Source organism: Lepidothrix coronata, unplaced genomic scaffold (genome assembly GCF_001604755.1).
Source record: "Lepidothrix coronata isolate B3197 unplaced genomic scaffold, Lepidothrix_coronata-1.0 Scaffold125, whole genome shotgun sequence".
NCBI classification, from domain to species: Eukaryota; Metazoa; Chordata; class Aves; order Passeriformes; family Pipridae; genus Lepidothrix; species Lepidothrix coronata.
The window spans coordinates 1,961,743-1,988,275 of NW_016690305.1; the positions used below are offsets into that span (position 1 = coordinate 1,961,743).

At 44.9% G+C, this 26,533-nt stretch overlaps 1 protein-coding gene across 3 annotated transcripts in view; it reads left to right on the forward strand.

The window, feature by feature from the left end:
- The window catches only part of VPS8 (VPS8, CORVET complex subunit), a 66,969-nt gene that overhangs the window by 1,944 nt on the left and 38,492 nt on the right, over positions 1-26,533 (forward strand). The window contains exons 3-26 of one of the 3 annotated variants that reach the window (XM_017826315.1): positions 961-1,091; positions 3,152-3,245; positions 3,762-3,794; positions 5,057-5,111; positions 7,508-7,513; positions 9,907-10,031; positions 11,595-11,681; positions 12,689-12,756; positions 13,379-13,532; positions 13,632-13,691; positions 14,500-14,607; positions 15,388-15,468; positions 16,508-16,678; positions 17,338-17,412; positions 17,887-17,922; positions 19,548-19,638; positions 20,729-20,775; positions 21,411-21,500; positions 21,841-21,887; positions 22,347-22,569; positions 23,397-23,486; positions 24,267-24,318; positions 24,611-24,653; positions 25,363-25,435. In XM_017826315.1, the coding sequence (XP_017681804.1) occupies positions 961-1,091; positions 3,152-3,245; positions 3,762-3,794; positions 5,057-5,111; positions 7,508-7,513; positions 9,907-10,031; positions 11,595-11,681; positions 12,689-12,756; positions 13,379-13,532; positions 13,632-13,691; positions 14,500-14,607; positions 15,388-15,468; positions 16,508-16,678; positions 17,338-17,412; positions 17,887-17,922; positions 19,548-19,638; positions 20,729-20,775; positions 21,411-21,500; positions 21,841-21,887; positions 22,347-22,569; positions 23,397-23,486; positions 24,267-24,318; positions 24,611-24,653; positions 25,363-25,435 (2,040 nt within the window). The remainder of the gene's footprint in view (positions 1-960; positions 1,092-3,151; positions 3,246-3,761; positions 3,795-5,056; positions 5,112-7,507; positions 7,514-9,906; positions 10,032-11,594; positions 11,682-12,688; positions 12,757-13,378; positions 13,533-13,631; positions 13,692-14,499; positions 14,608-15,387; positions 15,469-16,507; positions 16,679-17,337; positions 17,413-17,886; positions 17,923-19,547; positions 19,639-20,728; positions 20,776-21,410; positions 21,501-21,840; positions 21,888-22,346; positions 22,570-23,396; positions 23,487-24,266; positions 24,319-24,610; positions 24,654-25,362; positions 25,436-26,533) is intronic. The other 2 variants (XM_017826318.1, XM_017826316.1) reach the window with 2 other exon arrangements.

A 26,533-nucleotide genomic window follows, 5' to 3' on the forward strand; every position in this document is an offset into this window, starting at 1 on the left:
GAGTAGTAGGAGTAGTGTACAGAGGTGTGTCCTGTTTCTGCTGGTGCCTTGGGTGACAGAGGTGGAGGGAACTGAGTAAATTTGGGTGATACCAAAGGAGATGCAGTGACAGCTGTGTCAGAGGAGCAGAATGCAAGTCTTAAACCCCGAGAGGTAATCATGAGAAAAGTGTAGTTCAGTGCAAACAAATGCAAAGTCTTACTCCAGTGCTATTGATCTCAGTTACACGTGGGATGGAAATGACTGGCAAAGCACCTTTTGAGAAGGATTTTAGTGGAGAACAATCTATCTGAGCCAAAAAGGCAGAGTTGCAGTGGAAGAGGGGATGTTCAATGGGCACAGGGCTCTGCTCTCTGCTCCTCTGGCATCAGCTAGGCTGTTGTGTTTGCTCTTTCTGGCTCTGTGAGGGGAGAACATGAACTGCACCACATTTAGAAGACATCAGGAAAAATGGCTGTTTGGAAAAATACTGTAATAAAAAATTCTGGGTTAAGACTGAAAGGAGAAAGATATTGCCAGCAGAAGAGCACAGAGCAGAGCAAAATCAACTCTCAAAGCAGCTGGAGGGACTGCTGGGCTCTTAGGGCCACCTGGTGAAGTGCGGGAGTAGATGATGATAATTCTAGGCCTTCTCTTGGCTATTGGGAGACTTGGGAACAGCTCAGTTAAAGGTCAGTTCAAGTTTTGATGGAGTAGATATTATCTGGGGAAGGAAGATTTAGTCGAACGATTTTCTCTCCAGTCCACTCCTGTGATTATTGTGAACTCTGGAAACTGGTTCTTCCCCAGAATCAGTCCAGTAAAGTAGGAAATAATTCCTGGTTTTAGGTATGAGACTGTCTTGTCCTTTCCTTCATTTTTTTTTTTTTTTAGCTGAATTGGTGCTGTTTTGCCAGCGTTTCAGTTGTGGTGCTGTGTGCTTTGAACACTTAGCAAGCTGTGGTGATTCTGTCCCCTCAGACTGATGATGAAGAGGAGTCTTTCATTTTGGAGGATCCCTTTCTGCTGAACGTGGATAACACGGACGCACACTCCTACGACACGTCGTCCGTGGCCAGCTCTGACAGCGGGGACCGCTCGCACCTCAAGAGGTACTGCAGCCCCAACCCTGCCAGCTGCACCCCGGGGGTGCTGCTTAGAGCCCTTAAAAACAAATCCTCCTTTTTTTCTTGGCAGAACACTGTTACTCCTCCAGGATCACGTAGGCAAAGGTGGGATTTGTTGCTGTGCTGAGGGCTGGCCTGTTTGAGTGTGCTGGTTTAAAGGTGAACCGGCAGGGGAAATGAACTCAACTCAAAGGAGAGATTATAAGTCAGAATAACAATTTAATAAAATAATACAATAAATACGATTATACAGGCAAACAGTTGGTTTTAACCCACAAAACCCAAATGTATGACCCAGCACCCTGGGGCATGAACCCGTTGGGCCCCCCGAGTCCAAAGTAAAAGGAGAGGGAAAAAACCTGTTGGTGAGAGGGCTGGTGCAGTCTGGTTGAGAGTGGTGGTCTCAGTCTGGTTGAGAGTGGTGATCTGCAGTCTTCCTCTGGATCCCATGAGTGGTTAAAAAAGTCCCAGGACTCCAAGATTATATGTCCTCCAGTTCAGGCAGGAATGCCCAGTGTACTTCCCTCAGGGCGGGGGGTTCCACAATGGGTGCGAGGACAGGAGCACCCTCCTATCTCACAGGCCTCTGAACACCCAGTTTACAGCCTGAGGAGTCAGGGCTGCTCTGGGCAGAGGGTGTAAGTGGTCTGTTGATAACAGTTTCTGGGAAATGGCATGGAAGGCTATAGAATACCCAGTTTTGGGTTACACCCACACAGTGGTGAACTGGTCCCAGCTGTTCTAACTAGGACATCGAGCAATAAATGCCCAGATTTTATGGGAGACAGAATATTTCAGGTTCTCTGAGTTTTAATGAAATCTTTGTAGTGCTGAACCGTGATGACTTTAAAGAAAATCTTTCAGAGCTGTGTTTGACCTCCAGAGTGTGCCAGCAGCCGGTGGTTATTTGTGCAAGGCAAATGCTGTCACTCCTTTGAGTGGACTGCTGATGCTGACATCTAAAATGTGGTAATTAGCTCCAGTACTGCTGACCTGTTAATTACTCCAGGGATGGCCTGAGCCACTCCCATGGCTGCCTGGTGTGCCCTGGGAAGCTGTGGTTATTGCATGAGCAGTTGCACAGGATATAAACAGTCTGAATCTGGTGGTTTCTGTTGGCATTTGGTGGTGTATGGATTCACTGTCCCTTCATTTTTCGAAGAAGATGCCTTGTACTGAGAGAAATCTTACCTGTAGTGGCTTAAACATTTTCAGTACAGAGTAGGCAGAAAAACCTGGAAGTGTTCCTGTTATTTTGAGTGAGGCTGGTTGCCATGGTTATAGGTCTTTAGCCATAATATAAGTTATTAACAACATATTTCTTCATTCTATGTGTGAGCTCCTTATTTGTGCACCTCTGGAGGGATAAGAACCGGGTGTTTCCGGCTTAGTTTTGGGAATTTGGCTCTCTGGCGGTGAGCATGGCAACAAAATTGCAACTTTCCTGGGGATTTTCCCTCTGCTGCGGTTGCTGGAGTGCACCAGTGCTCTTCAGAAATAACTGTTCCTGCACACGAGTTAGTTTTAAAAGATGTTGTGTCCATAAACAGAAGCACTTAAGCTTTTGTATCAGGTCAGCTGGGTTTTCATTGAAGGTTATTATTTAAGCATACACCCAGTTTTCCTGGGGCTCTGTGTTCTGCTGATGAACCTCTTCCAATTGTTTAGTTTTGCTTAGATTTGCTTACAGACTAAATTGTTTAGTTTTGCTTACAGACTAAAACTTCCTGGCTCACTGAAAGACTCATTAAAGAGCTCAAGTGTTGCTTTCAGGCTTTATTAATAAATTCTGAGGTTTGCTTGAAACTGAGCATTTGTTTGAAGAACTACTTACTTTTCTCTGGGAGGTGAGTTAGAGTCAGACTGTGCAGGCAGAGCAGGTTTTGCTCATAATCCCACGTGTCATCTCATTCTGGGCCCCCAAGAATAAGAATGGAAACTGTGTGAGTTACAGGTGCATGCAGAATTTACCTGCTGCTTTATTTGTGGCCTAGGCAAAGCTACAAACTTCTGTGGATGCCTTCAATTGATTTCTTTTTCCTTAGGAAGAAAAAACTCCCAGATTCTCTCTCACTCCATGGATCAGTGATCCGGCTCTCACTCCTGAAAGGAATTTCTGCCCAAATAGTGTCTGCAGCAGTAAGTGTTGCCTTCTGGTCACATCCATGAGTTAAAACTTGAAACTCTTTTGGTGTGTAGGGGTGTGTGTGATCTCCTCCCTCCTCCCTGCTATTGGTTCTGGGTAGTACTACCCTGCTTGGTCCATAAAGTACTAACTAGTAGTCCCAGGCAGCAGTGACCAAGGGATGAGCTGACTCAGTGCAGCAGCAATGTGGGAGGTGCTCTTGAGCACCGATTTGTGTTGCTGGGTGTCATTAAACCTGGTGGCAAATGTTCCACTGGCAGGTCTGCTCAGTGCCTGCAGCAGGCACAGTGCACACGGAACTTCCTTATGGAATTACAGGAAGTGCTGCTTCCTCTCCATTTCTGGGCACTTTGTCATCCCTCTGGATACTTCTGGCCAGTGGTCCCTGGTGGGACCATGAGAATGCAGCTCCTGTTGATTTTGCTTGGTGTTGTAGTTGTAATAATTAGGGACGTGCACAGAGCTGGGGGTTGTGCCTCCCTCACTCGTGGCTTCTCCTGTTTCCCCAGGACAAGGTGGATGCTGGCTTGCCCACTGCAATTGTAAGTACTCCCACACTTTTCAAGGACTCTGTACTTGGTTTTCATGCCAGTTTGTTAAAGCAGTAATTTAAGATGCCTGATAATGAATTTCAAACAGGAGGGATGGGAGGAGGAGCATGAAAGCTCTGTTTCCTGGGGGGAGTGCCCAGCACTCCCCTTTTTTATCTCCTCACCAGGGCTCCTGAGCAGAGCACTCAGCCTGTCCTCCTCTGCTGGGCACATGAATTTCCCCTGGGTATTTCTTTGCCAGTTACTGCTTTGACTCCTCACAATTTCTTACAGAAACTTAAACTGAAGTGCTCCATGTGATGGGTCAGCATCCCTGTGTCTCTCATGTGTCTGAAATATGTCCTTAAAATACAAATTTTTCACAAAAAAAGGGATATTCCTGCTTAGCAATTCCAAGCATGTTAATTAAAATATGTCAGAAGCGAAGCTGCCTGTAGGTAAATGAGAAATGTTTTAAGGAGGTGAAACGCAGCAAGTGTTTGTTCTGTCTTTGTGAAATGAGTTCTAATGTGTTACAAAGAAACTAAAGATGTGCTTGGTCACTTTGACTGTAGTAGCATCAGTCCATAAGAAATTATATTTTTTTGTTTAAAAAGGCTGCACAGCAAAGTTGGAAGCTGTGACTCTGCACATAGAATAAAAACCAATGCTTACACATCCAGATATTAAAGCACTGGAATTTTTTTAGCCTGACTTAGACTTGTTAATAAATAAAGTAGAACAACATTAATACATCTACAGCATTATGTGATTTCTATTAGGTTTTAGGGAATTGGGTGCAGGTTTGCAAGTGCAGTAGGATCTTGGAGCTGTGTTTAATTCCCTGTGGAGTCTCTGGGCCTGCTGTGGGCTGTCTCTTCAGGGGACCAGCACTGCACAGAGTTGTAGAAGAGTTCACATGTGGATGTAGCAGCTGAATTAGAAAAAAATCCTGAGTATTTATATTCAGAAACTACACCAAAAGAACGAGACTGACTTGAGAGAGAAGAAATTTCGCTGTGGGTCCCTCTCAGAGCATTTGAGTGTCAAACAGCAGAGGGAAAGGCAGCCCTCTGATCTTGAGAAAATCTCTGTGATGCTCTTTCACATGTAGTGCTTATCTGGCTTCATGTAGGAATTGCTTGTCACTTATAAATTAAAGAAGTTATTTATACAACCTTTGAAATCTTCCCCTTTTGGCAAACTTTGCTTGGTAAGTGGTGGATCTGTGAGTGATTTCTTCTGCTTTCAATCTATCTGTGTGACTCTTCCAGGCAGCATCAAATCTGATAGCAGTGGGGACTTCCCATGGCTTAGCACTGATCTTTGGTAAGTTAAAAATAAAGTTTGGAGGTTTTTTGCGTTTTAATGATCTTAAAAAAAATTGCAAACACAAGCAAGAAAACCCCAGCCTGATTTAGAACTGCAGGCTGGATTCCTTCTGAGGAATGTGCTTCTAAGTTTGTGCTAAATGTGTTTTTTTTTTCAGCAAAGACATAAAGCACAAGTAATATTTTAGTTGTCCTTATTCACATGTTCCTTCTGCTTTGGTGGGGATTGGCACATTGATACCGAGAAATTTAGTTCTGTAGCACTTGTCTAAAGAGCCTTTTCTGGGTTTAAATGGAAAATACTCTGTTTTCATGTGGAAGAAACCACAGCAGTATGCACAGCAGTATCACCTCAAAGTATTAATCTTCTGCTCTGTGATGTAATAGCTGTCAGCATCAGGGGAATTGTGTTCCTTGGGAAGTGGGGCCTCTGACCATGGCTGGTGTCAGGGGTGTCCCCTTCCCTGCACCATCACCCACCTCTGTGTCCCTTCATGCTTTTAGTCTTTTATCACAGAACTTCATTCAAAAGGTTTCTGAGCCTGTGCCTCTGTTTATCCAGGTTACCAGCTGGGCCAGAACAGCTCCTGATCTGCTCCCATAAACACTGGGTTTTGTGCCTTTTATCTGTGCAGCACCAACTTCTTAACCATTTCAGAAATCTCAGTATCTTCTATATTTTTCTTTCAAAGCTGGATGAAATTATTCAAATCCAGAATTCTGGGGGATGGGGTACAAGAGAGGGGTGGGAAAGACTGTGATAGTGCAAGACTCACCTCCCTGGGTATTTAGACATTAAACTGTTTGATGCCCTTTGCTTAATTCAGTAGTGAAACAGTTACAGGTTGTGCTTAATCTGAATATAAGTAACTTCTTATCTGCTGCAGGTAACACAGGACCTTACTGAGTTTTTGGCACTAAATCTTTGTGGGGTTTTGGATTTTTTTTTAGTTTTTTAAAGGTTGCTCTAGTGTGTGGAGCTCTCCAGGATCACTCCTGTGGAACACACTGTTACTGATTTTGCTCTCTGTGTGCTGACACAAGGAAGTCAGGAAGCTTTTAAATAAGAAACTGTTCTCTGCAAGTGTCATAATAGATAATTTTTAGCATTTTACATTGCAGAAGGGACTCTAGGACTCTATATAAGCATGCAAAGAGTCATTCTTACATTCTGGCTTGAGTTTCTTCTGCAGTTTAAAGCAGCAGTTTGTCTGTAGGCTGATCAGTATCTGTACATTTTTTAGGAAAACGTGTTTCTACCAGATGTGTTAATTAGGGTGAGATTCACTACTGAAGGCTTGTAAACTGTGTGCAGGGTTTATACTTTACAATGGGAGCTTTTTTTGTTTGCAAAAACATAGGTGCATTTTGTGGTTGAACAGAGCTCTCTGAATAGTTGTGTCACTAGGAAATTTTGTAACCCTTTGTTTTTTCTTTCATGTATTTGACTTTAGCTATTTTGTTTGTCTTTCCTGAGTCCACTTGGATTCTTGACTTGTCTGCTCTGTCCTTTCTAAGGAAAGCTTTCATTCTGATTCTTTGAAAGCTTCTGTTGGCTCTTGAGAAATTATCACAGGACATTTCTCAGTTTGTGCATCTGATCTTTGAGAAACATTTTTTAGTGGATTAGAGTTGGATTAATTGCCTATTCTTTGACATACTCTCCAGTGTTGCAGAAGTGCTGGTAGGAAGGGATGTCTGGAGCACACAAATACTCTTTAGAGGTTTTCTTTATCCATGTTTCTGGAAGAGCCAGGAGGTTTTACCCTACTCAAAAAACAGCTCTTAAACACCACTCACTGAAGTGTGTTATTTTTCATAAAGACTTGATGTTCCAGACAGAAAAATTTCTGTGTGGCTAAACTTTGTTTTGATTTGTGTGGTACCACTATTGATTTGTATTTTTATTTTCTCTGTTGGTTGTAAAACTTATGGTGAGTGTCCTGAGTCTCTGAGGTATGGCAGCATGAAAACTAAATTTTGGGATGATTACCCTTAGATGTGTTTTTAAATTCGTGGGGAGTTGATTTGCTGGCTGGTGGTAACTGGTTGAAAGCACTGTTACCAATGATATTACTGTTACATTACCAGTTTTATTTCCTCTCAGATTTCTGGTTTTTTTTGTTTGGTTTTTTTTTACTCTTCAGTACAAAATGGAGTTCAAATTTATGAACTCACTTTTTAAAGTGCTTGGATTTAAACCACTGTCACAGCATCACTTCTTGAGTAAATCAGAAGGTGAAATGTTAACCAGAGGAAACACTCAGCAAACTCTGAAGGCTCTCTGTCCTTGGAGATTGTCACATATGTGCTGTTTGTTACTTCACTCCTTTCTTTTATGCTGATTTCTGGCTTTTTCTTCCCTCTTGTGGCCCTTTCTGTGTGGATGAACAGGAAAAGGTACAGTAACTGCCCTGTGCACGTGCCCTGCATGCCCAGCTCCTGTGTTCCCAGTTTGCATGTTGTCTGTGCCGGCATTCCAGGTGCCAGCTCAGCAGAAGGCAGTGCAGGAACAGTGGATGATGCTGCTGGCCACTCTGGGAATTGCTAATGGGATGCATGTGCATTGCACCCTCCCAAATCCCCCGGGCAGGAACAGGTAAAGGTGTTTGTTATCCTGTCCTAGGGCAGCAGCTCCACAGCTCTTTGTGAGGGTGTTGTTTTGGGGCAGGACAAAGCCTCTTCCACGAGCTCACCTCCATCCAGAGCAGTTCTGGCACCGTGCCTGAGAGGATTCGTGGTACTGGAGTAATTCTGCAGGAAACCAATTCAAACTCAGGAAAATCAGGGCTTAAGGGAAAGATCCTGGTGGCAGCCTGGTGATCTGAGCAGTATCAGCTTCTGGAGTGCTCTGCTCATTCCTTTGCTCTGGGAAGTGACTTGTTTCACGTTCACAAACTTGGTTTGATTCTGCACTTGCAGAGCTGTGTCTAAGGGCCATCTCACTTTGACCTCAGACTGAGAGCAACACAGTTGCTGCCAGAGAACTTTCACATGAAGAACTAACTGCCTTTTGCAAATTGAAAAATTAAACCCATTTTTGGACAATTGATAGCCACCTTTGTTTCAAGCATTTGGGAAAAGCTTTTTATGTTTAATCCTAAATGTGCCTTAATTCCAAGCTGATGATGTAGGTCTGGAAAATCATCAGATCACCTCCTATAACCTTTTTGTTTTTATCTATTTTTATTACTTTGCCAGCTGATTAATAGGACCTCATTGATTCTCTGGTCTTGCTTTGCTTTGGAAGCAATTTCATCCATGTTATAGTTGTTTTTTAAAAGAAAATCTGATCTAATGGCTCCTCCTTGTGTGTCATCTTTTGACTGGCTGGAAACAAGAACAAGGACTGGCACTGGTCATACAAATCAGTTCATTTTGGGATGTTTGTTTGGAATTAACATTGGGGGTGAAGGGAAAAGAAAAGGGCTTTGGAAAGTTCCTGTGGGGATACATATAAAGATGTATATAAAGCCTTTTCAGAGAAAGCTGTGGAAGATTCTCCTTTTTCATGCCTTAGAGGAAACAGGTCTTGACTCACTGATGGGCTTGGGCTGCAGTGGAAGGTACAGAATGCCATTTACTTTTCATATGAAGAGCTGGAGCATTCCCCTTGCTTTCAAACCTATTTTTATGGTTAGCAGGTGGTATTTTTCTGGACTGTATTTCCAGACCTCTGGAACAGGAATTGGATCTTGACACCATCTGGAGAATATTTCTCTGGGAAACTTGTTTACCAGCTGTAGCTCTGTGTTGTCTGAACTTCCATGGAAATCTTCCATGAGTTATCTTCTTCTGTGACCTGTTCTGATCTGTGCTGTCAGGGATCACAGGGATGTCAAGGTGCTTTCTGGTGGTGTGGCCAAGGATGTTTTCTGCTCGCCCTGGACAGTGCTTTAGGGTAATCCATGGGTTCAGCAGCTTTTCTTGCTCATATTCATTTCTCCCACTAATGCCTCTTCATACAGGTGGAATTTGACTCCACTGTGTGCTCAGTCCTCAGTCTGTGTTTGCTGCCTGATGGATCCATCCTTTTGGGGAGGAAATGCAGGATACCTGCTCTGTTTCACATCTAGCACATCTCTAGCAGTGCTCAAGCCTTGAGGAACATTTCCTGTGCCTTGGGAAGACCTTCCAGGGGCTTTCTAGTGCTCAGCTCTGTTTCCCTGGATCCCTTCCTTTCCTTTTCTTGCTCTGGGTGACTCCTGCACACAGTGTTACTGTGGTGTTCCTGATGTATTTCCAACAGTCCTCACAAAGCATCTTTGTTCCTTCACCATTTTAACTGTGCCCTTGGAGAGCAAGTTCCTTTTCCCTCCAGCTTCTGACCTTTATTAACAAAACCAGGGACTAACATGACAAAATAATAATAAAATTATGACATAGACTTAAGCCTATGTTGGGGTTTTGCATTTGATGTTCAAATATGGAGATACAAGACTCAGAATTAATTTTCTGTCATCTTCAATGCTTCAGAGTAGTAAAAGGAATGCTAGATACTGCTTTGATTTTACCAGTAGTTTCTTCTTCATTATGTAATGCCTCTGCATATCTATACTCCCTGTGCCTGGTTTGTACTCTTAAAAATCATTTTTGTATTTCCCTGCAAGCCAGTGTCCCATTCTCTCTGTACTAACACGTGCTTTCACCTTGTGAACTCTTTTTTTAAGAACTTAATTGTAAGTCTGCGAGTTGTTAATGTACCCCAAGTGAATTGTACCTGTAAATAATGGCATGATGTTAATTTGAGTCACTGCTCTTGCCTTAATTTCTTGCTGGTTGTTGTGCCCTAGATCAGAACCAGGCCCTGAGGCTGTGCCTGGGCAGCACTGCTGTGGGGGCCCAGTATGGGGCCATCTCTGCCCTCAGCATCAACAACGACTGTTCCAGGCTCCTGTGTGGCTTTGCCAAGGGACAGGTAATATTCCCAGGGGATGAGCTGGAGACTCTCTGGAGTTCCAGGCATCAATGTGTAGCTGTGTGTTGGTTGGTTCAGTGCTCAGAAGCAGTTACACGTGGTGTCATCTGCCCAAAGCCTTTTTGGCAGCCAATCCCTGCATCCAGGGAGCCAACTCGGAGTGTTTGGGGCTGGTTTCTGGGGAGGAAGTGACCAATGCAGAGTTTAGTGAAAGGATTTAATTGTGACATAATTCCTGCCCCTGATAAACTGAAATGTGCAGTGGCTCACCAAGACAACCTGCTCAGCCTTTCTGGGTCACTTTGTAAGGTCTGTGCTTGGTTTTTACTGTGGAGATGACTTGAAATTCTTGAAACTCGTATGTAGCCCCAAAGTTCATTTCATGAAATAAAAGGAATTATCAACTTTTCATTTCTTTTTGTTAAATTTCATTTCACTTCGAGAAGTTTTGATTTCATTTCATTTCGTGAAACTTCATTTGATTTTATTTCATGAAATGACTAATATCTTGTGTGGTATGACTGAAGTAGCATTGCTTTGGAATGCAAGGGGAAAAAAGGGTTTGAGTCTGTTGTTGTAGTTTTCTGCCCTTCTGAGAACCAAAAGAGAGAAAACAATTCCTGGACAGAAGTTACAAGACAAACTAAACAAAAATGGATATACACTAACTTGGTAAAATTCAAAGGAATACAAAAAAGGCTGCTTTGTTATGCCTTTTAGATTAATTTCCTTTTGCTCCTTTGGTTTTCCCCTTCATTGTAGATCAAACACACCCCAGTGCCTGTTGGAGGACTAAATGCCAGCCTGCTCCAGACCACATGGAAGTAGAGATTCAATCCATGTGGGACAGCAGCCAGTTTTAAATCATACTTGGATAAATTATTTTGGAGCAGCAGTTCTAGAAGTGTGGATAGGTGATGTGTAGAATCACAGAAAGTCCTGTTTCCCATAAAACACTTGATTCAGATTGTAATCTCAGCTCTTCTGGGCTAAACACTCTTCAGCTATGCAGTGAGTAGCTTGGGACCTGCTGCTTCTTAAGTGAGATATTGCTTGGACTGAATATCAAGCAGAAGCCAAGCTCCATCCTCCTGCCTGACCTGCCACTCTGGGCAAGCACAGGAGCAGAGGAGGGACAAGGTTCATGTCATGGACATGCTGGAGTTTTGCTGATGGGTGTTAGCAGAGATTTTTCACCTGTTCAGTGATTCTGGGAGAGAGAAATGCATTGAACCCCTTGGAACAGTGGTGTGTGGCAGCAGAGTTATCCTGCATTCTTTACTGGTGGTGTCAGGCTGTGAGATGGGGCAGGGGGGCAGCTGGCCAAAAGGACATGGCTCAGAGTTGTGAAGAGAACTCTAATGTTGTCTGCTATAAGCAGATAAGTAAAATCCTTGGAATAACAGGGAAGGAACAGATGTCAGGTTGCTTTCCTTTGCTACGAAAACCCTACTAACCTGGGGTGATCATGGCTATATGGGAATTTATCGAGGTACTGTAATGCACAAGGTGGTGGAGAGAACCCTTGAGGGTACCTGTGTGCTGAGCACAGTCTGCTTGCAGATCACCATGTGGGACCTGGCCAGTGGGAAGCTGCTGCGCTCCATCACAGATGCTCACCCCCCAGGAACAGCCATTCTGCACATCAAGGTAAAAGCACTGCAGGTGCTCCTTTCACCCCCTCATCGCTCATCGGGGGTGGTGGCTTTCCTTGGGCAGTACTTTACATTTACTGGCAAGAGCAGAACCCAGGAGCTGTGTGGCAATGGCATGCAGAGAGGAGAAAAAGAGCAGGAATTCTGTTTAAAAATGAAACTGAGTATTTTGAGAGTTGACATAACAGTGTTGGCTGTGAGTTGTACTGCAACAAACAACAGTTGTTGTCTGTTGTGACTCCTCTCTCTGACGCCAAAATGTATGACCAATTAGTTGCTGGAACACATTTCTCTAAAACTTGGAGTGTTTTGACCTGGATACAGACTTGCCAACTTTTAAACTTAAAAGAGTCTGAGCTGTAGAAAGTTGCTTCTATCAGCAGTTTTTCAAATAGCTTGTTGGGAATGTTTGGGTTGAGAGAGAAATCATCTCTGGCTTCTTGTTCATCGTAGTGTTATTGCCACACACAGAAAATCATACCTGATGTTATGCCTGGCTTTGTTTTATGTGGCCTCAGGTGCTTGTGTGCTGCTAGATCTTGGGTTGCAAAGACCCTCAGAGCTGTGGCTGTGATCCTTTATTGTCTTAATCATTTGCTATCATTAGTAGTTCTGGATGTTTCTGATTTGGATCTCTCTGTGACTGCAGCCCATTCAGCAGCTCTGGCCCCAGCCCATGGGCTGGAGGCTGTGAGCTGTTCTAGTGGTAGCACAGATTTTGATCAGCTGTAGGTCTGAGCTGCAGCAGAAAATAGTGGGGCCTTGGTACCAAAATCTGTCAGCAGGGCTTGCTGAGGCGTGAAGGGGAAACACAAACCTTGCTTCTCTTGCACATCATAAAAAAGCCAGTAATTGCCTCAACTATGGATGTTGAAGGTGTCTTTCTGTAGGTGCAATGCTTGTACTTCTGTGTGCTGTTCATACTGCCATAGCATATATTTTTATATCAGTTTTCTGGCAGTTTGTTTCTTAGGGCCACTTTTAACCTGCTCATCTGCTCAGTTTACAGATGACCCGACACTTGCGATTTGCAACGACAGCGGAGGCTCCGTGTTTGAACTGTCCTTTAAGTAAGACAACAACTCTGAGGTACCCATAGAAAGTACAGGGAGCCAATTCTGGCCCATAGTCTCTAAAACCTAAGCAGAAAAAAACCCCCATTGGAACCAATAAAGCTGCTGTGTGAATGCTGAAGGTGCAGTCTAGGGCTGCAGTGTAGTTTCTCAGCTGAAGCAAGGTGCTGTCTGGCACTGCAATAGGTGAGTAAAAGCCTTAGTTGTGAAGGGGTCAGTGGATTGTCCAGGATCTTGGCATTCCTTGTGGGCTCTTGTGCAGCTCATGGAAGTGCTGCCTCTTGGTTTTCCTTGGCTCAGTAGTGAGAAGTGCCCTGCAGTAACCACTCATTTTCTTCTTGACCTCTTCAAGAGGAGGAGGGACAAGGAGGAAGGATTGACAATCAAGGGAGTCTGATCGTGTCCAGCAGCTTCCCAAATGTTAGTGTTGGATAAGATCTTAAGGAGTTCTTGTCTGTATCTGACCAGCTGTGTGGGACTGTTACAAGTGATCCCTGGCACTGTGCAAAGGGCTTTCTAAACTGCATGTTTATGAAGGATCACTCCTGAGACATCATGAGATTGTTGGGCTGATCTCTACTTGATAACTGGCCCCTGAGCTGATCTCTCTTCCTTGCAGGAGGGTTATGGGAGTGAGGACCTGTGAATCTCGGTGTCTCTTCAGTGGCTCCAAAGGGGAAGTTTGCTGTATTGAGCCTTTACATGCAAAAGTTGATCTGAGAGACCATCCTATCACCCAGTACTCCCTGCTGGCCATGGCCTCCCTCACAAAGGTAACGTGCTGCTTGCAGGAGGCTTGGGGTGAGAAGTCACAGAGGAGAAGTTCTCTGCTCTATGCTCAGACACTTCATTTTGTCTTGTTTTCCTTGAAGATACTGGTTATTGGCCTGAAGCCGTCTCTGAAGGTGTGGATGACCTTTCCCTATGGTCGGGTGAGTAATGAAGCCAAACAGGTGCTTTTTGGGTTATGGCTACAAACAGTGTCTGGAGTGCAGGAGGTGAGATGAGAGCCAGGTGTTTGGTGTCACTCCCTTGTCAGCACTGCCAACTGCACTGTGGGATTGCAGTGATAACCAATGGTCTGATGTGGGCAGGTTGTGGGCAGAGAGGGGCTGAGAAGGCTGCTTCCAGCTGTACCTCTGGGAAGATGCTGAATTTCACAGATAAGTAGGAAGGAGCCCCTCTGCTGCTTGTCTTCCCTGCTGCAGCCTGGTGCAGTGGGATGTTCAGCTGATTGGGGGTACAGTCACCCTGGACTGGGGCTGCTGTTTTACAGAGGAACCATACAACAGACCCCTTAATTAAAGGGACCGAAGCTGGGTGGAATTAGAGCACTAGTCAGGCTTCTGGACTCTTGGTTATTCACTTTCACTAGTTGCTGGTATAGTTCCTCTTGGAAAGCAGCAGGGGGCAGGTGAGGGATATGTTAGGGTGGGAGAATGGAGACAAGGCTGCAAGCAAGCTGCAGCTCGTTGTAGTGCATCCATCCCTGTGAGATTGGATGTTCGCTGGGCAGAGAGGACACTGGGGGGTTCTGACTGGGTGTCCACTAAACATGGGGCTGCACCAAGGGGCACGAGCTGCCACTCAGCTGCCACCAGGCCAGGAACTGAATTTGCTTTGCAGCCCGTGTGTGTATGTGGTGAAGTCAGTGAGAAGCAGCTGATGAGCCACACGTGTCCTGGAGCTGAGGGTGTGCCTGGCCTGCCCTAAATACTTGCTGTGCTTGTTGTGTGACAGATGGACCCCTCGAGTGTCCCTCTCCTGGCCTGGCACTTTGTGGCTGTGCAGAGCTCTGTGAACCCCATGCTGGCCTTCTGTCGAGGAGACGTCGTGCACTTCCTGCTGGTGAGCCTGGGGTGTTCTGTGCTGCTGCTCAGATAGTCCCGTCTCACTGACGTGTTCAGCTGCCAGAGCCTGTGTCTCAGTGACAGGGTGATCTCTGAGCATGCTGGGCATGGCTGCAGCTTGGCAAAACCAGCCTGGTGCTCACTGCTCCTCAGCAAGCAGTGGTGCCCTTCCCTGAGAACCCAGAGGTGTGAGATTTATCTGTTCCAGAAGTATTGATTTGCAGCTGATTTCTACTGGAGGTAGAGTGTGGGTTGTTTTCAGGGAGGGCACATGAATTTGAGACACCATTCTATTTTTTGCTTTAAAACTTGAGTCTGGAAAAAAATTGTATAAACCACTGAGAAAAGAACTTCCAGATCCTGTTGGTGTGTGACTTAAGGGGATGCTACTCATCCTGGTTAGGTCTGCAGCAGTTACACATGCAGATATGGTTCTTGAAGATGGTTTCATGCCTGCTTCCAGTATGAGAGCAGTACCTAGGCTTCAGAAAATCTGGCATTTTGGCTTTGGAGTGCTAAGTTTGTTTCCCAACTCTGCTGTCATCTTGGACCTTAAGCTTTGCTCAAGCACCTGAACATTGTATTGTCTGGATTGATCCTCTTTCTCCTCTACCTTCTGTCCTGGTAAAACTGAGCAGAAAGAAAAGGATATGTTTAAGCCTGTCTTGCTGAGATGCTTCTCTGGGGGGAGCTCCAGACTCCTGGAGTCTTGTGGAGAACTGAGAGGCTGAACTGAAGGAAGTCTTGGACTCTGAGTCAGCTTTGATTTCTCTTTTAGGTCAAGAGAGATGACACTGGTGCAATACATGTCACTAAGCAGAGGCAGCTTCATCTGCACTATGATCTCATCAACTTTACTGTAAGTCTCAATGCTACAGAATGGTTAATTTTTTTTTGCACTACTTTTCTTGTAAATATGTTTCAATAGCCCTGAGTGCTGTGCTCTTGGCTGTGTTTATCCAGTGCTAACTGACTGAAAATGCCCTTAAACCTGGGACTCTGTGGAAAACCAGCACAAGTGAAATAGCAAGTAGTAGCTAAAGGATAAAAAATCAGTAGCATGGAGGCAACAATACTGCCTTTTTTTGGGAAGGAGGGGTAGCTTTGTTGAGGAAATGTTTTCAGGATCAGAGGGTATCTGGCAAGAAAGATTTTTATTCTGTATTCAAACTAAAAAAAGTGCAAACTTCTGTGTAATTGGCTCAGTAACATTCCAGTAACATTTCCATACATAAGTGCTTGGTACAGCACCATTATTGATACTTTCAATAAAAAAACCCCAAAACTATTAAACTCTAAACATTTGCAGAATACAGTGAGCAAAACATGAAAGGCCAAAATACCACATCAATATGGACATCCACATCAGCTGGAATTTGAAGTTTGTAAAAATATGTTTGGCTGTTTAAAAAAAATAAATGAAAAATTGCAAAAGCAATGAAAAAAAGCCTTTTTATTTTGCAAGGTTTTGAACATAAAAGTAGGAGCTGCAGAATATGAGTGACAGGCTCTGAGTTAAACTCAGTTGTACTGTATCTCTTTTTACTGCCTCTTGTTGCTATATTTACCTAAGAGATCTGGGAGCAGATGGTGTAATCATCTTGGGTTTGAGACCTTTGGATAGAAAGTGTGCTGGAGCATAAAGAGTGCACCAAGAGCTCTGGTGGATTTGCCATTTGTCCACAGCTGTTTCCGTGAAGGTTCCATGTGATTTTTCTCTGGGGGGAGCCCCCCGTCTTACCTTTGGAGTTCCGTGTGTGTGCAGTTGTGCAGTGACTGTGTGTAGTAACAAAGCCCTCCTAGAACTCCCGGTGTTGGTGCTCAGGGGTGTGGCCAGAGCCTGGTTCATTGCTCTCTGTGTTTGCTTTGCTGAAACGTGGGCCTTGCTGCTCTTGCAGTGGATCAACTCCCGGACCGCGGTGCTGCTGGACAGCGTGGAGAAGCTGCACGTCATAGACCGGCAGACACAGGAGGAGCTGGAGACCATCGAGATCCCAGAGGTGCAGCTGGTCTACAACAGCAGCCACTTCAAATCCCTGGCCACGGGGGGCAACGTCAGCGAGGCCCTGGTAGGCACCAGGGACCTGCTGTGGCAGCAGCTGTGTTTGGGATACACCCCAAGTGGGAGCCCGCGGGGAAAAAGCCCTTTTGGAGCACCTCGGAAGTCAGACGTGGTGGTGATGTGGGCAGCTAGCACACAGCTCGTGCTTCCTTTTGTGCACTGAGGTTTTTAGGAGCTGCTCTTCAAGCCTTGGAATGCTCTGTCCAGGACAAAAGCTGATGTGCTTTATTCTTTAAGAGATTTTTTTACATGCTATTCCCCAAAGACTGGAGCGTTGGTTACTGGCAGTCAAACTTGTGTTGGAGCAACTCTCACTTCAACAGTCGCCTCTCCATCTGTGTGCCCTACACATTTGCTCTTGAGGGAGATTTGGGAAGCAGCAGATGGCAAGGAAGGAGCCCCCACAACTTTTTTGGCACCCGAACCCTATTTAGTCATGTTTTTGGGTAGCCAGAGCTCAGCAGCAGTTTAAGCCAAGTTCCCAAGCAGGAAGGAGTGACAGCAGAGCTCTCTGACTTACCACTGTCCAGCAATCTGTGGGGTTCTCTCCCCAGCCTCATTTTGGTTTCTGAGTTACAAAGGGTCTTTAAAGTGCATTTATGTTTCTTGGGAAATTTTACAAAAACAAAAGGCAGGTTTACTTGCGTGTGTTTTTTTTCCCTGTAGGCACTGGTGGGAGAGAAGGCTTGTTACCAGTCCATCAGCAGCTGTGGTGGCCAGATCTTTTACCTTGGAACTAAGGTAAGTGGAGAGAGTTTTTAAATAAAAATGCAGGCCACTCACTGTTGGTGGTAGCTCTTCTTCCAGAGAAGGACAGCTTTTCTTCTGTGGAAATGTGTATTGGGAATGGGCTCTTTGTGCACTTATGTTGTGGAATTAAAGAAACGTGCAAAAATTTGGTTTTAGCCCAGGTATGGGCTAAGTAAGACCTTGTCATAGTTTCAGAGTATCCTGATTTGTGCTGCTTCAGAGTAGACTCAGCATTACTTTACTGACATCTCCTCTGGCCTAAGCTTCAATATCTCTGTTATAAATGTGTTGGGGAATAAGCAGAAGGAAATAAGACAGCAGGGAAAACTGGGCTGCCATTTATACAGCTTGAGGGTTGCTTTCCTTAGCTCCTCTGTACCATGAGTGGTGGGTCAGTGGGGTACCACAGGCTGCAGGAGCAACTGTAAGTAAATAACTCTTTTAATTTCTTTTTTTCTTTCCTAGTCTGTTCACGTCATGACATTGAGAAGCTGGAGAGAGGTATGTTGAGAGGGAAACTGGACAGCTTAGTAGGTTGGAATTGCTTAAGTATGGGTCCAGAGAAGGAAGGGAGCATTTGTTGAGTTCTGAGCACTGTGCTCAGGATGCCCAAGTGCCACACAGAGCCAGCACTGCGGGTACCCTGATTTTTGTGGGGGACACTGTGGGACTCCTCTTGCACGACCTTGCAGGCTGGATGGAGCCCCTGCTCTCCCAAACCAGGCACTGTGCCTTGCCAGGGGTCAGCTCCTGTTAATGAGACAGAGATAGTGCAGTGCCTGACTCGGGGAGTGTGTGGTGGTGCAACCCTTGTGTGTGCCACGTGAGCATCCAGGAGTTGAAGGAAGTCTGGTTCACTGTATTTTATCTCCACCTACTGCAGGACCCACATCATAAAATCCATCAAAGGCTACCGAGAAAGTTCATGGTATTTTAGATCCTTGTTGGCTGAAGATTTTCTTTGGAACATCATTTCTCTGAGGGCTCAAACCCTATCAGTTTCCACACTGAAGTTCTTAGTGATCTATTCATGTCTGTCTGTTCCTGTGTGTACTTTTCACTTGAATTCAAGACCTGTTTTCCTTACTGGATCACCACTCTGCAGTATGTTTATCCAGTGTATGCATCTTCTGTCTCAGACTTAGTTTTGCAAGGCTGAGCAGAGCTCTTTCTCCTGTAAGATTACCTTCCCATTGGTTTCTTTATTCCTGTTCCCTGTTCTCTGCACCTTTAATGGAATATGAACAGTTCAGCTCGGTTGAGTTTTTAGTTCAGCAAGTCATTTCCCTCTGCTGGTTTTGTCTCCAGCCATTCACCACTGACTTTGGTTTGGTAAACCATGGTGACAAGCCTTTTCTTGAGCCATGATTTCAGGCACAGGTTTTCCTAGAAATCAGAAGTCAATCAAGATTTATGTGCTCTGAGTCAACCCCTTTCTAAGGTCCTGTATTGTGCTGCAGTTGTGCCTCTATCACAGGGGACCTAAGAGTTGTAATTGAGTATGTGGTGATCAGGGGTGAAGGTGAGAGTTAATTCTTGCTGCAGGACAGGATGCTGGGCTGAGACTTGGAATCTCTTTTCTCTCAGACAGTACTTTAATGCTTTGACCTGACCTACCAAGGCTGGTGGTGCTCGACCTCGGGTGCTAATAATTCCTTAAGGCAGAAAATACTTGTGATGTGCCTCAGTGCTGCTGACTGTGAGCTCAGGAGAAGATAAAGGGTGGGCTGAGTACCCCTGTGTGCTGAGAGCATGGCAGAGGTGTGTGTTGGGCTCCAGGTGATGAGGAGGGATGGGGCACAGAAGATTTCTGTTCTCTGTGTATCAGACTCACTAATGCTGTGGGTCTCCATCCATCAAACCCCTGACCTAACATGTAACCCACAGGGGCTTGATGTGCTGGGGCCTGACATCTCTTAGGTTTATTGAACTGTTCAGCAGAAAATACACACTTGAGAGCATCTCTTTGAGGTACTGGCCTTTACTGCAGTGTGGTGAGAGCTTCTGAGGTGTCTTGTCCCCTTGCTGTCAGGGATTGACCCACTCCTGGGAATTGCTGATCTTACATGGGAGGAGAGGATCATCTTTTCTGTAGGACTGAGGTCCAGTGTCCCTTGTTATTTCAGAGAGTCGACCACCTTCTGAAACAAGAGCGTCTCACAGATGCCCTGGCTTTAGCTTGGTCCTTCTATGAAGGTAAAGCAAAGGCTGTAGTAGGTAAGTTTGGCTTGATTGGTTTCTTTGTTTTTAACTGAAACCTCTAGGGAAGGTTTTAAACCTGTGCATGTACAGAAATCACTTTTTCAGGGGCATAAGAAAAAAAAAAGGTAGAGTTTTGAACTGAAGAAGAAAAAGTAGGAGGTACTGCTTTGGGTTTGGCAGAAGCAACAGATCAGTTTGATTTTTTTGAGTTGCAGTCCCTTTAACAGTTTGCTGATTTCAAATGAGCATCAGACTTGGTCTGTGTTGTGACTCCAATCTGCTGTCACTTTGGCATGGAGGAGGTGGATCCAGGAGGTGAACATCCAGCCTGCTAAAATATTCCTGAGGGTCATGCATGAGCTGTGGGTAGCTTTCAGTGTGATTTTCTGTCAGCTCTGCCAAGCAGGTACTTCCATTCAGGTCTCCTCTGACTATACAATGGCTGAAAGAACTGCTGGGGTTTGGCCCCGTGTTTCCTCCAAAGGAGGATGCTTTGTGAGCACTTAGCTTGTTATAAGAAATGTGTTAATTATGCCAGAAACTGCCACTTGAATGATCTGATTTGTACTGGACACGTTATTTTACAGCAAGTAACTTTTGATGGTTTTGACAAATGAGCTGCAAGTTCTCAGGATAAGATCCTGCTGTGAAATTGCTGGTGTATGAAGCTGTGTCATGTTTTAATGCACAGATATAACACAATTAACAGATAGTAATTCTTTGAATAATGAAAAACTTCTTTTTGAGTTGACATTTCCATTATTTTCCCCTTTTAGTGCACTGCATTCAGCTGCTTTGCATCAAGACCTCCTCCAGCAATTACCCTCATGTACAGTCTTTGACAGCCCTCCATTAACTGTCCTCCCAGGGTTAAACAGCACTCAGAGCTGCTCTTGCCATTCCTGTGCTGGAACAGCCTTTAAATTGGGAGAATAAGCCTTTTGGAAGAAGAGTGGGCTAAAAGTAGAACACAAAAGTGTGTGTTTACATATCCCTCTCAAGGGCAGTGGTGTTGGCATCCGAGCTGGGGAGCTGTTGTATTTCTACAGGTAGCTTAGATGAGAAAAGCTTCATTTTCCACCCCTCTCCCCCTCATTCTTTCCAGGCCTGACTGGGGACACAACCAAGAGGAAGGCAGTCATTGCAGACAGGGTGAGTCACTGAGCTCTTCCAACTGCATGTTCATGTGTGCTGGTGTGTGCTGCCTGTGTTCCCAGGAGGAATGGCTGCTGTCCTCCAGAGCTAACTCTGGAATGTGTCTGTGTGCCTCTGTTGCTAAGACTGTGAACAGGATTTTAGAAAAAACTTGGAAATGCCAAGGTGGGGATAAAATCTGCAGCATTAGGTGAAAAAACCAAACCAAAAGGTGACACTATCATCCAGGCCTGGAGATCTTTGATCCCCTCACGGTGAAGAGAAACCTTTTGTGTAGGAAACTCCAGAGTTTCCTGACCCTTGGTTGGCAAGTGGCCATCAGTATGTGATGTGCTGACTCTCAGGATGGAAATTTTGCTCCATGTTTATGTGGGCATGGAGTAAACTCTTCAACTGATCCAGTTCAGTTGTTATAGGAATCTTCTTCTGGGAGGGATGTGTTTAAAATATACACTTATCGCTGTACTGTGTATTTTATTTGGAGGTAACTAAGTTTTGCTGTTTAAGGTACTGGAACTTAAGCTTCAGATAAAAACATGGCTCAGGTGAGCCTTGTGCTTCAGAATGTGTTCAGCAGCCTCAAAAATCCTTAGTGTAGGATCTGAATTAATGTTTTGTTTCTTGTAATTCAGATGGTTGAAATCCTTCTCCATTACGCTGATCGGACTTTGAAGAAATGTCCTGACCAAGGGAAAATCCAGGTTATGGAGCAGCACTTTCAGGTATGGTGCTCCAGAGAACTCTTGTATGAATCTTTTGGTTTTTTTTTCTTTTAATCAAACTTTGCTTTGCTCCAAACATTACTTGTCTGTTTTTGAGAAATCTTGCTGTGGTTCAGCTGAACTCTCACCTGTCGTGTGCACTCATGAAACCAGGACGTGGGTATGGCTGGGTGCCCTCTGTCCTCTGCACAAGTGTCACCAAGTGTGACTGTGCCAGCTCCCAGCCAGTTCAGATGCCTCTTTGTTTGTGCTCTGTGCTGGGCAGGCTGCAGTTTGAGCTGTGCAGGATGTGCTGCTCAGGATTTCTGTCAGCCCCTCCGTTTCTGTGTCCCTCCCGCAGGACGTGGTGCCCGTCATCGTCGATTACTGTCTCCTGCTGCAGCGCATGTGAGTCCCAGGGCACACCACCAGCCCTCCCTGTAGCCCCCCAGTGCCCTCCCCATGACATCACATGGATTAGAGGAATCCCATCCCATCACTTCATATCATCTCACATCACGGTGTAGAGGAATGCTTAAAAACTGGTACTAAAGTCAGGGGACTCGGAGTATCTCTTAAATTTTCATTGATGTGTTAAAGAAGAAAAGTAGCTTCAAACCAAGAACCTGCCTTGATAGATTTTCCTGTCATCATCATCCCTTCCCCTCTAACAGCACTTTTGTTGCTGCAACATCCAGAGCTGATTTATCCTGTAACTTGTCCCAGTGCAGGAGTTGAACAGGGCACTCAGTTCATGAGCCTGGGGAATACAGAGGAAATGGAGTTTAATTTAGAGCCCTCAGAATGTAGATAAGTAATGAGATTTTAATAAGATTATTTGATAACTAAACTCTTCTTTCCTCCTAGGGATCTATTATTTAACCAGATATATGATAAGATGAGCGAGAATTCTGTAGCCAAAGGCATCTTTCTGGAGTGCTTGGAGCCATATATCTTAAGTGATAAGCTGATGGGAATCACAGCTCAGGTGATGAAAGACTTGCTGCTTCACTTCCAAGACAAGAACAGGTTGGAAAACTTGGAAGCCTGCATTGTGCATATGGATATCACCAGCTTAGATATCCAGCAGGTGAGTGGTTGTGCTGCACACTGTATTGAGTTCCTCTGAATAAATCAACATCTTGTGCTTTTAAGCACAGCATAACATGTGGGAAACAAGGTGTCACCTTTCCACAGACAAGACTTTGGTAGTGCAAACTGTTCGTGCCTTTTGGTCACTAGTTTGTAACAGAGCTCAGCCCTGTGCCCCTGGGATCAAATTCAGTGCACTGGGAATTATTTAGTGTGGCTGTGTTTTGCTCCCCCTGTTTGTGACTTGGTGTAGGTCAATGCATCAGCAGCTGAGTGTGTTGGAAAATTCTAGTCCTTCAGGATTAGGCTGACATTCCCAATCAGCCTTTTCCATTTTGAGTACCTTGCCTGACATCAGAGGCTGAAGAGGCACGAAAAACTGGGTTGTATTTGTCAGCTTGGTGCCTGCCAGCCTGCTTTGCTCTTGCACAACAAAGTTAGTGGAGCAAGGTGGTGCTCCTGCTCAGTAGTCTTGCTTTCCAGTGCCAGGACTTTCCATTTCAAGGATGGAAACTCCATGTTTTGATTCACTAGCCCAACAAGAAGGCAAACTAGTGCAATCAAGGGGTTTGAAGAACTGATTTTTTATTTATTTGTTCTTTAACCTCATATGAGCGTTAGAATCTCAACAGTTCAATTCCATGCTTGCTGCACGAGCAGTAGGCTGGACACTCCCTTTGGGGATTTGGGGTCCCTGCAGAGGCTAGTTCTGCAAGTGGGAAGTCTCATTTTGCTTTGAGTGGTACTGTTGGATGATGGCAGTGGGGAATGAGGGAGCGGTGAGCTGAGAGCAGCTGTGTATCTGCACTGTGCTTTGCCCTGCAGGTCGTTCTCCTGTGCTGGGAGAACCGTCTGTATGATGCCATGATCTATGTGTACAACAGTGGGATGAACGACTTCATCAGCCCCATGGAGGTAGGAGAGGTGCTGGGTGCAGGGAGGTGTTATTGGGGTGTTCATTCATACATTCCTCCTGAGAAACAGCAGCTCAAACCCAAACCTTTATCTTCTCATTCTGTGTGTTCTGCGTTCTTGCTCTCTTCCATTTCAAGGGAAATCCTGTGCTTCACTTTGGAAGCACTGCTGGTGTTTTCTCAGTAGTGCTGAAACAAAGAGCTGGGGCCATTTGAACGTGAAAATCTTCAGTGCCCAGTTTTTAGCAGCTGTAATCTCATTTGATTTTTCTCAGGAAAGAAACTCTTACTTGTTCATGATTTGAAAAAGAACTTCCGGAAACCAAGCACTAGTTGTATGACTGCAAAAAACTCTTCTGCTTTCTACAACTAAGTGCTTAGAAAATTCCTCATTCTACACACCTAAACTGAAGGCTCTGGTGATGCTGCTGGGTGGGCTGAAGGTTTGCACAATCTCTGCTGGCAGGAGATGCAGGAACAGGACATGGGGTGGTGGGTTATACTCGTACTGTTACTTCTGGGACTGCTGAACGTTGCTTTTTCTTAGTGTGGCCTGTGCTCAGGGTTAGATCTGGTTGAATGAAGGCTGTTTTTTCATAACATCAGCTGGGAAAAGCATCCTTTTGCCATGTCTTGGAGTTCTCTGTGCCTTTTAATTAAAAGACACGGTGATAGAGAGTTTCTGTGGGAAAACACCCGTTGATCTCTGCTTTAAAACCACACAGGTTCTTTGCTTTGAGCTTTTCCAGCTGCTTGAGCACTGCCTTTTTTCTTGTTACAGAAACTGTTCAAAGTCATTGCTCCTCCACTGAATGCTGGGAAGTCTCTCACAGGTACAGAATTCTTTTCCTTTGAGGGTGTCTATTTTTTATTTGATGTTTTGATGTTTTGAATATTCCTAGTCACTTCCAACAGAGATGCAAAAAGGGAATGCATTACCCAGTATAAGGGTCTTGGAGAACAGAAGAGTCTTCTGGTACTGTTTGCTGTGTGTGAAGCTGCTCAGCTTTGCTTTCTGTGGGATAAACTCTGCGTGCAGATGAGATGTTTTGCCAACAGCTGAGAGAAGACTTGCATCTATCTTGTCTTGTGAAGAAAAGGTGACAAATAATTTTTGTTTTGTAGATGAGCAGGTGATAATGGGCAACAAGCTGCTTGTGTATATAAGGTAAGGCCATTTGGGGAGTGGGTGAGGTGCTGCCTAGTTGTGGCACCAGATTTTAAACTTGCTACATTTAAATTTGCTAAACTCTTATGCTGTAGTTGCAGAATCTTATAGGGAGGGTGTGTAAAACAGCAGAGGGTCCTCACTGCAGCTGACTTAAATTTGCAATGCCTTCTTGTTGCACCTGGTGTGAGGGGATAGGCAGGATCAAGCTGGAGGCAGAGCTCAGATTACTGCTGATATGCCAGCCCCACGTTTTTATCTTCAGAACGGGGTTAGAGGCAGTCTAGTCCTGGGTGTGACATGGTGCTCCTGGAGCAAGGAGGCCTCCACAGCCTGAGCAGGTGTTTTGGCCCTGCTGCCCTGCCTTTTGGGATGGCTCTGCTCAGTTGCTCCTTGCTGTGTTGCCTGTGATTTGCAGCAGGTTGCTCCTAAAATTCAAAAGTAAAGAACTCCGTGAGAAATCCTGAGTTTCCCCAGCACTTTTCTGCTGTGAAATGACACCTCAGATGCAAATAATTGCAGTGTGTTGGCTCAGTGTATATTAACAGCAGTGCTGCCTGCAGTGCTTGCTTTCATGATCTAGAAAATAAATTGGTTTGCCCTGTTTTAAGATTAATCTAGAAACTAACTCAGAAAATAAAAAATCAGTTCCCCTCAATCTGTTTAATGTCTGGACATGTTAAAATGCCTCTCCCCTCCTTTTCTGTAGCTGCTGCTTGGCAGGCCGTGCATATCCATTGGGAGATATTCCTGAAGATCTGGTACCTCTGGTGAAAAATCAGGTGAGAAACCTTTTGGAAGGCAACTTTCCCATATGAGGTTTTTGCAAGAAGCTGCATATGTCTTATTTCATGGGTCTTTGAGGCAAAACTGTCATCAGTCTAATAGCTGCATCCTCGTGATATGAGTGTATCCTCCTGTAAATACCAAATTAGTTTTTAAAGAATGATATCAAACAGTTGTTGCAGTCTGAACATTTAAACTTAATATTCTTCTTTCAACTGTAAATTGGGGTGTGGGAACGTAGAGTTCTTGGTGATTGGGTTTATTTTATTCTTTACCACAAAGTTACCAGTAATTTGTAGCTCTCTCTTCTTCCTAAACTTGACTATGATGTGTCAAATAGGTGAGGATCTTCCCTGTTTTCAAATGCACATAACACGGGATTAACAGTGGGTGGAAATGTCTCTCTAAGCAGCTCTTGGTTGTAGGTTTCTCTGAGGCTTTTGACTCGTTTGGAGTCATCTCAGACAATTTCTTGAAAAAGAGGATGCTCCCTATCATCCCTCTGTGCTCGTAAAAGCTTTTCCAGAGTTTCTGTCCACTTTTACCACAAAAATCTGTTAGGGTTTCAGTAGGAGGAGGCACACTGTGTTTTGCACTTTCTCTTTGCAGTACAATGGCACAGGTATTTTTTGGCTGTGGGGCAGGTTTGTGTTTGTGTGGGTTTTTTGTGTTTGGTTTGGGTTTTTTCCCCTAATCCAGAGCTGGTGGCTCTGGGTTACTGCAGACCCTTTCCTCAGAGGCTGTGCAAACTCCACTGTCCTTTGCTGTTTCCCTCTCCCAAGGTTGTCTGGTTGTCCCCTGCCCACCCCTGAGCTGGAAGCAGAGCCCAGGCAGCAGCAGCAGCTCTGGGAGGAGCCCTCAGCCCCTCCTTTCTGTGAGCCCTGAGGGCTGGGCTGCAGTAACACCTTTCTGTCTGCTGGGTTGGGTTTGTTTCCTGAAGCATTCCCAACTGGCAGGTGGATATCAGGATCAAGGAAGCCAACAGGGAAGGTGTGGGTCCCAAAGTCAAGCTGCTAATTCCTGCTGGCTTCACTGTCACTGTGGTGACAGGGAAAATAGCTCGGGATAGGAGTAAATGAGGGCAGGTGGTGTTT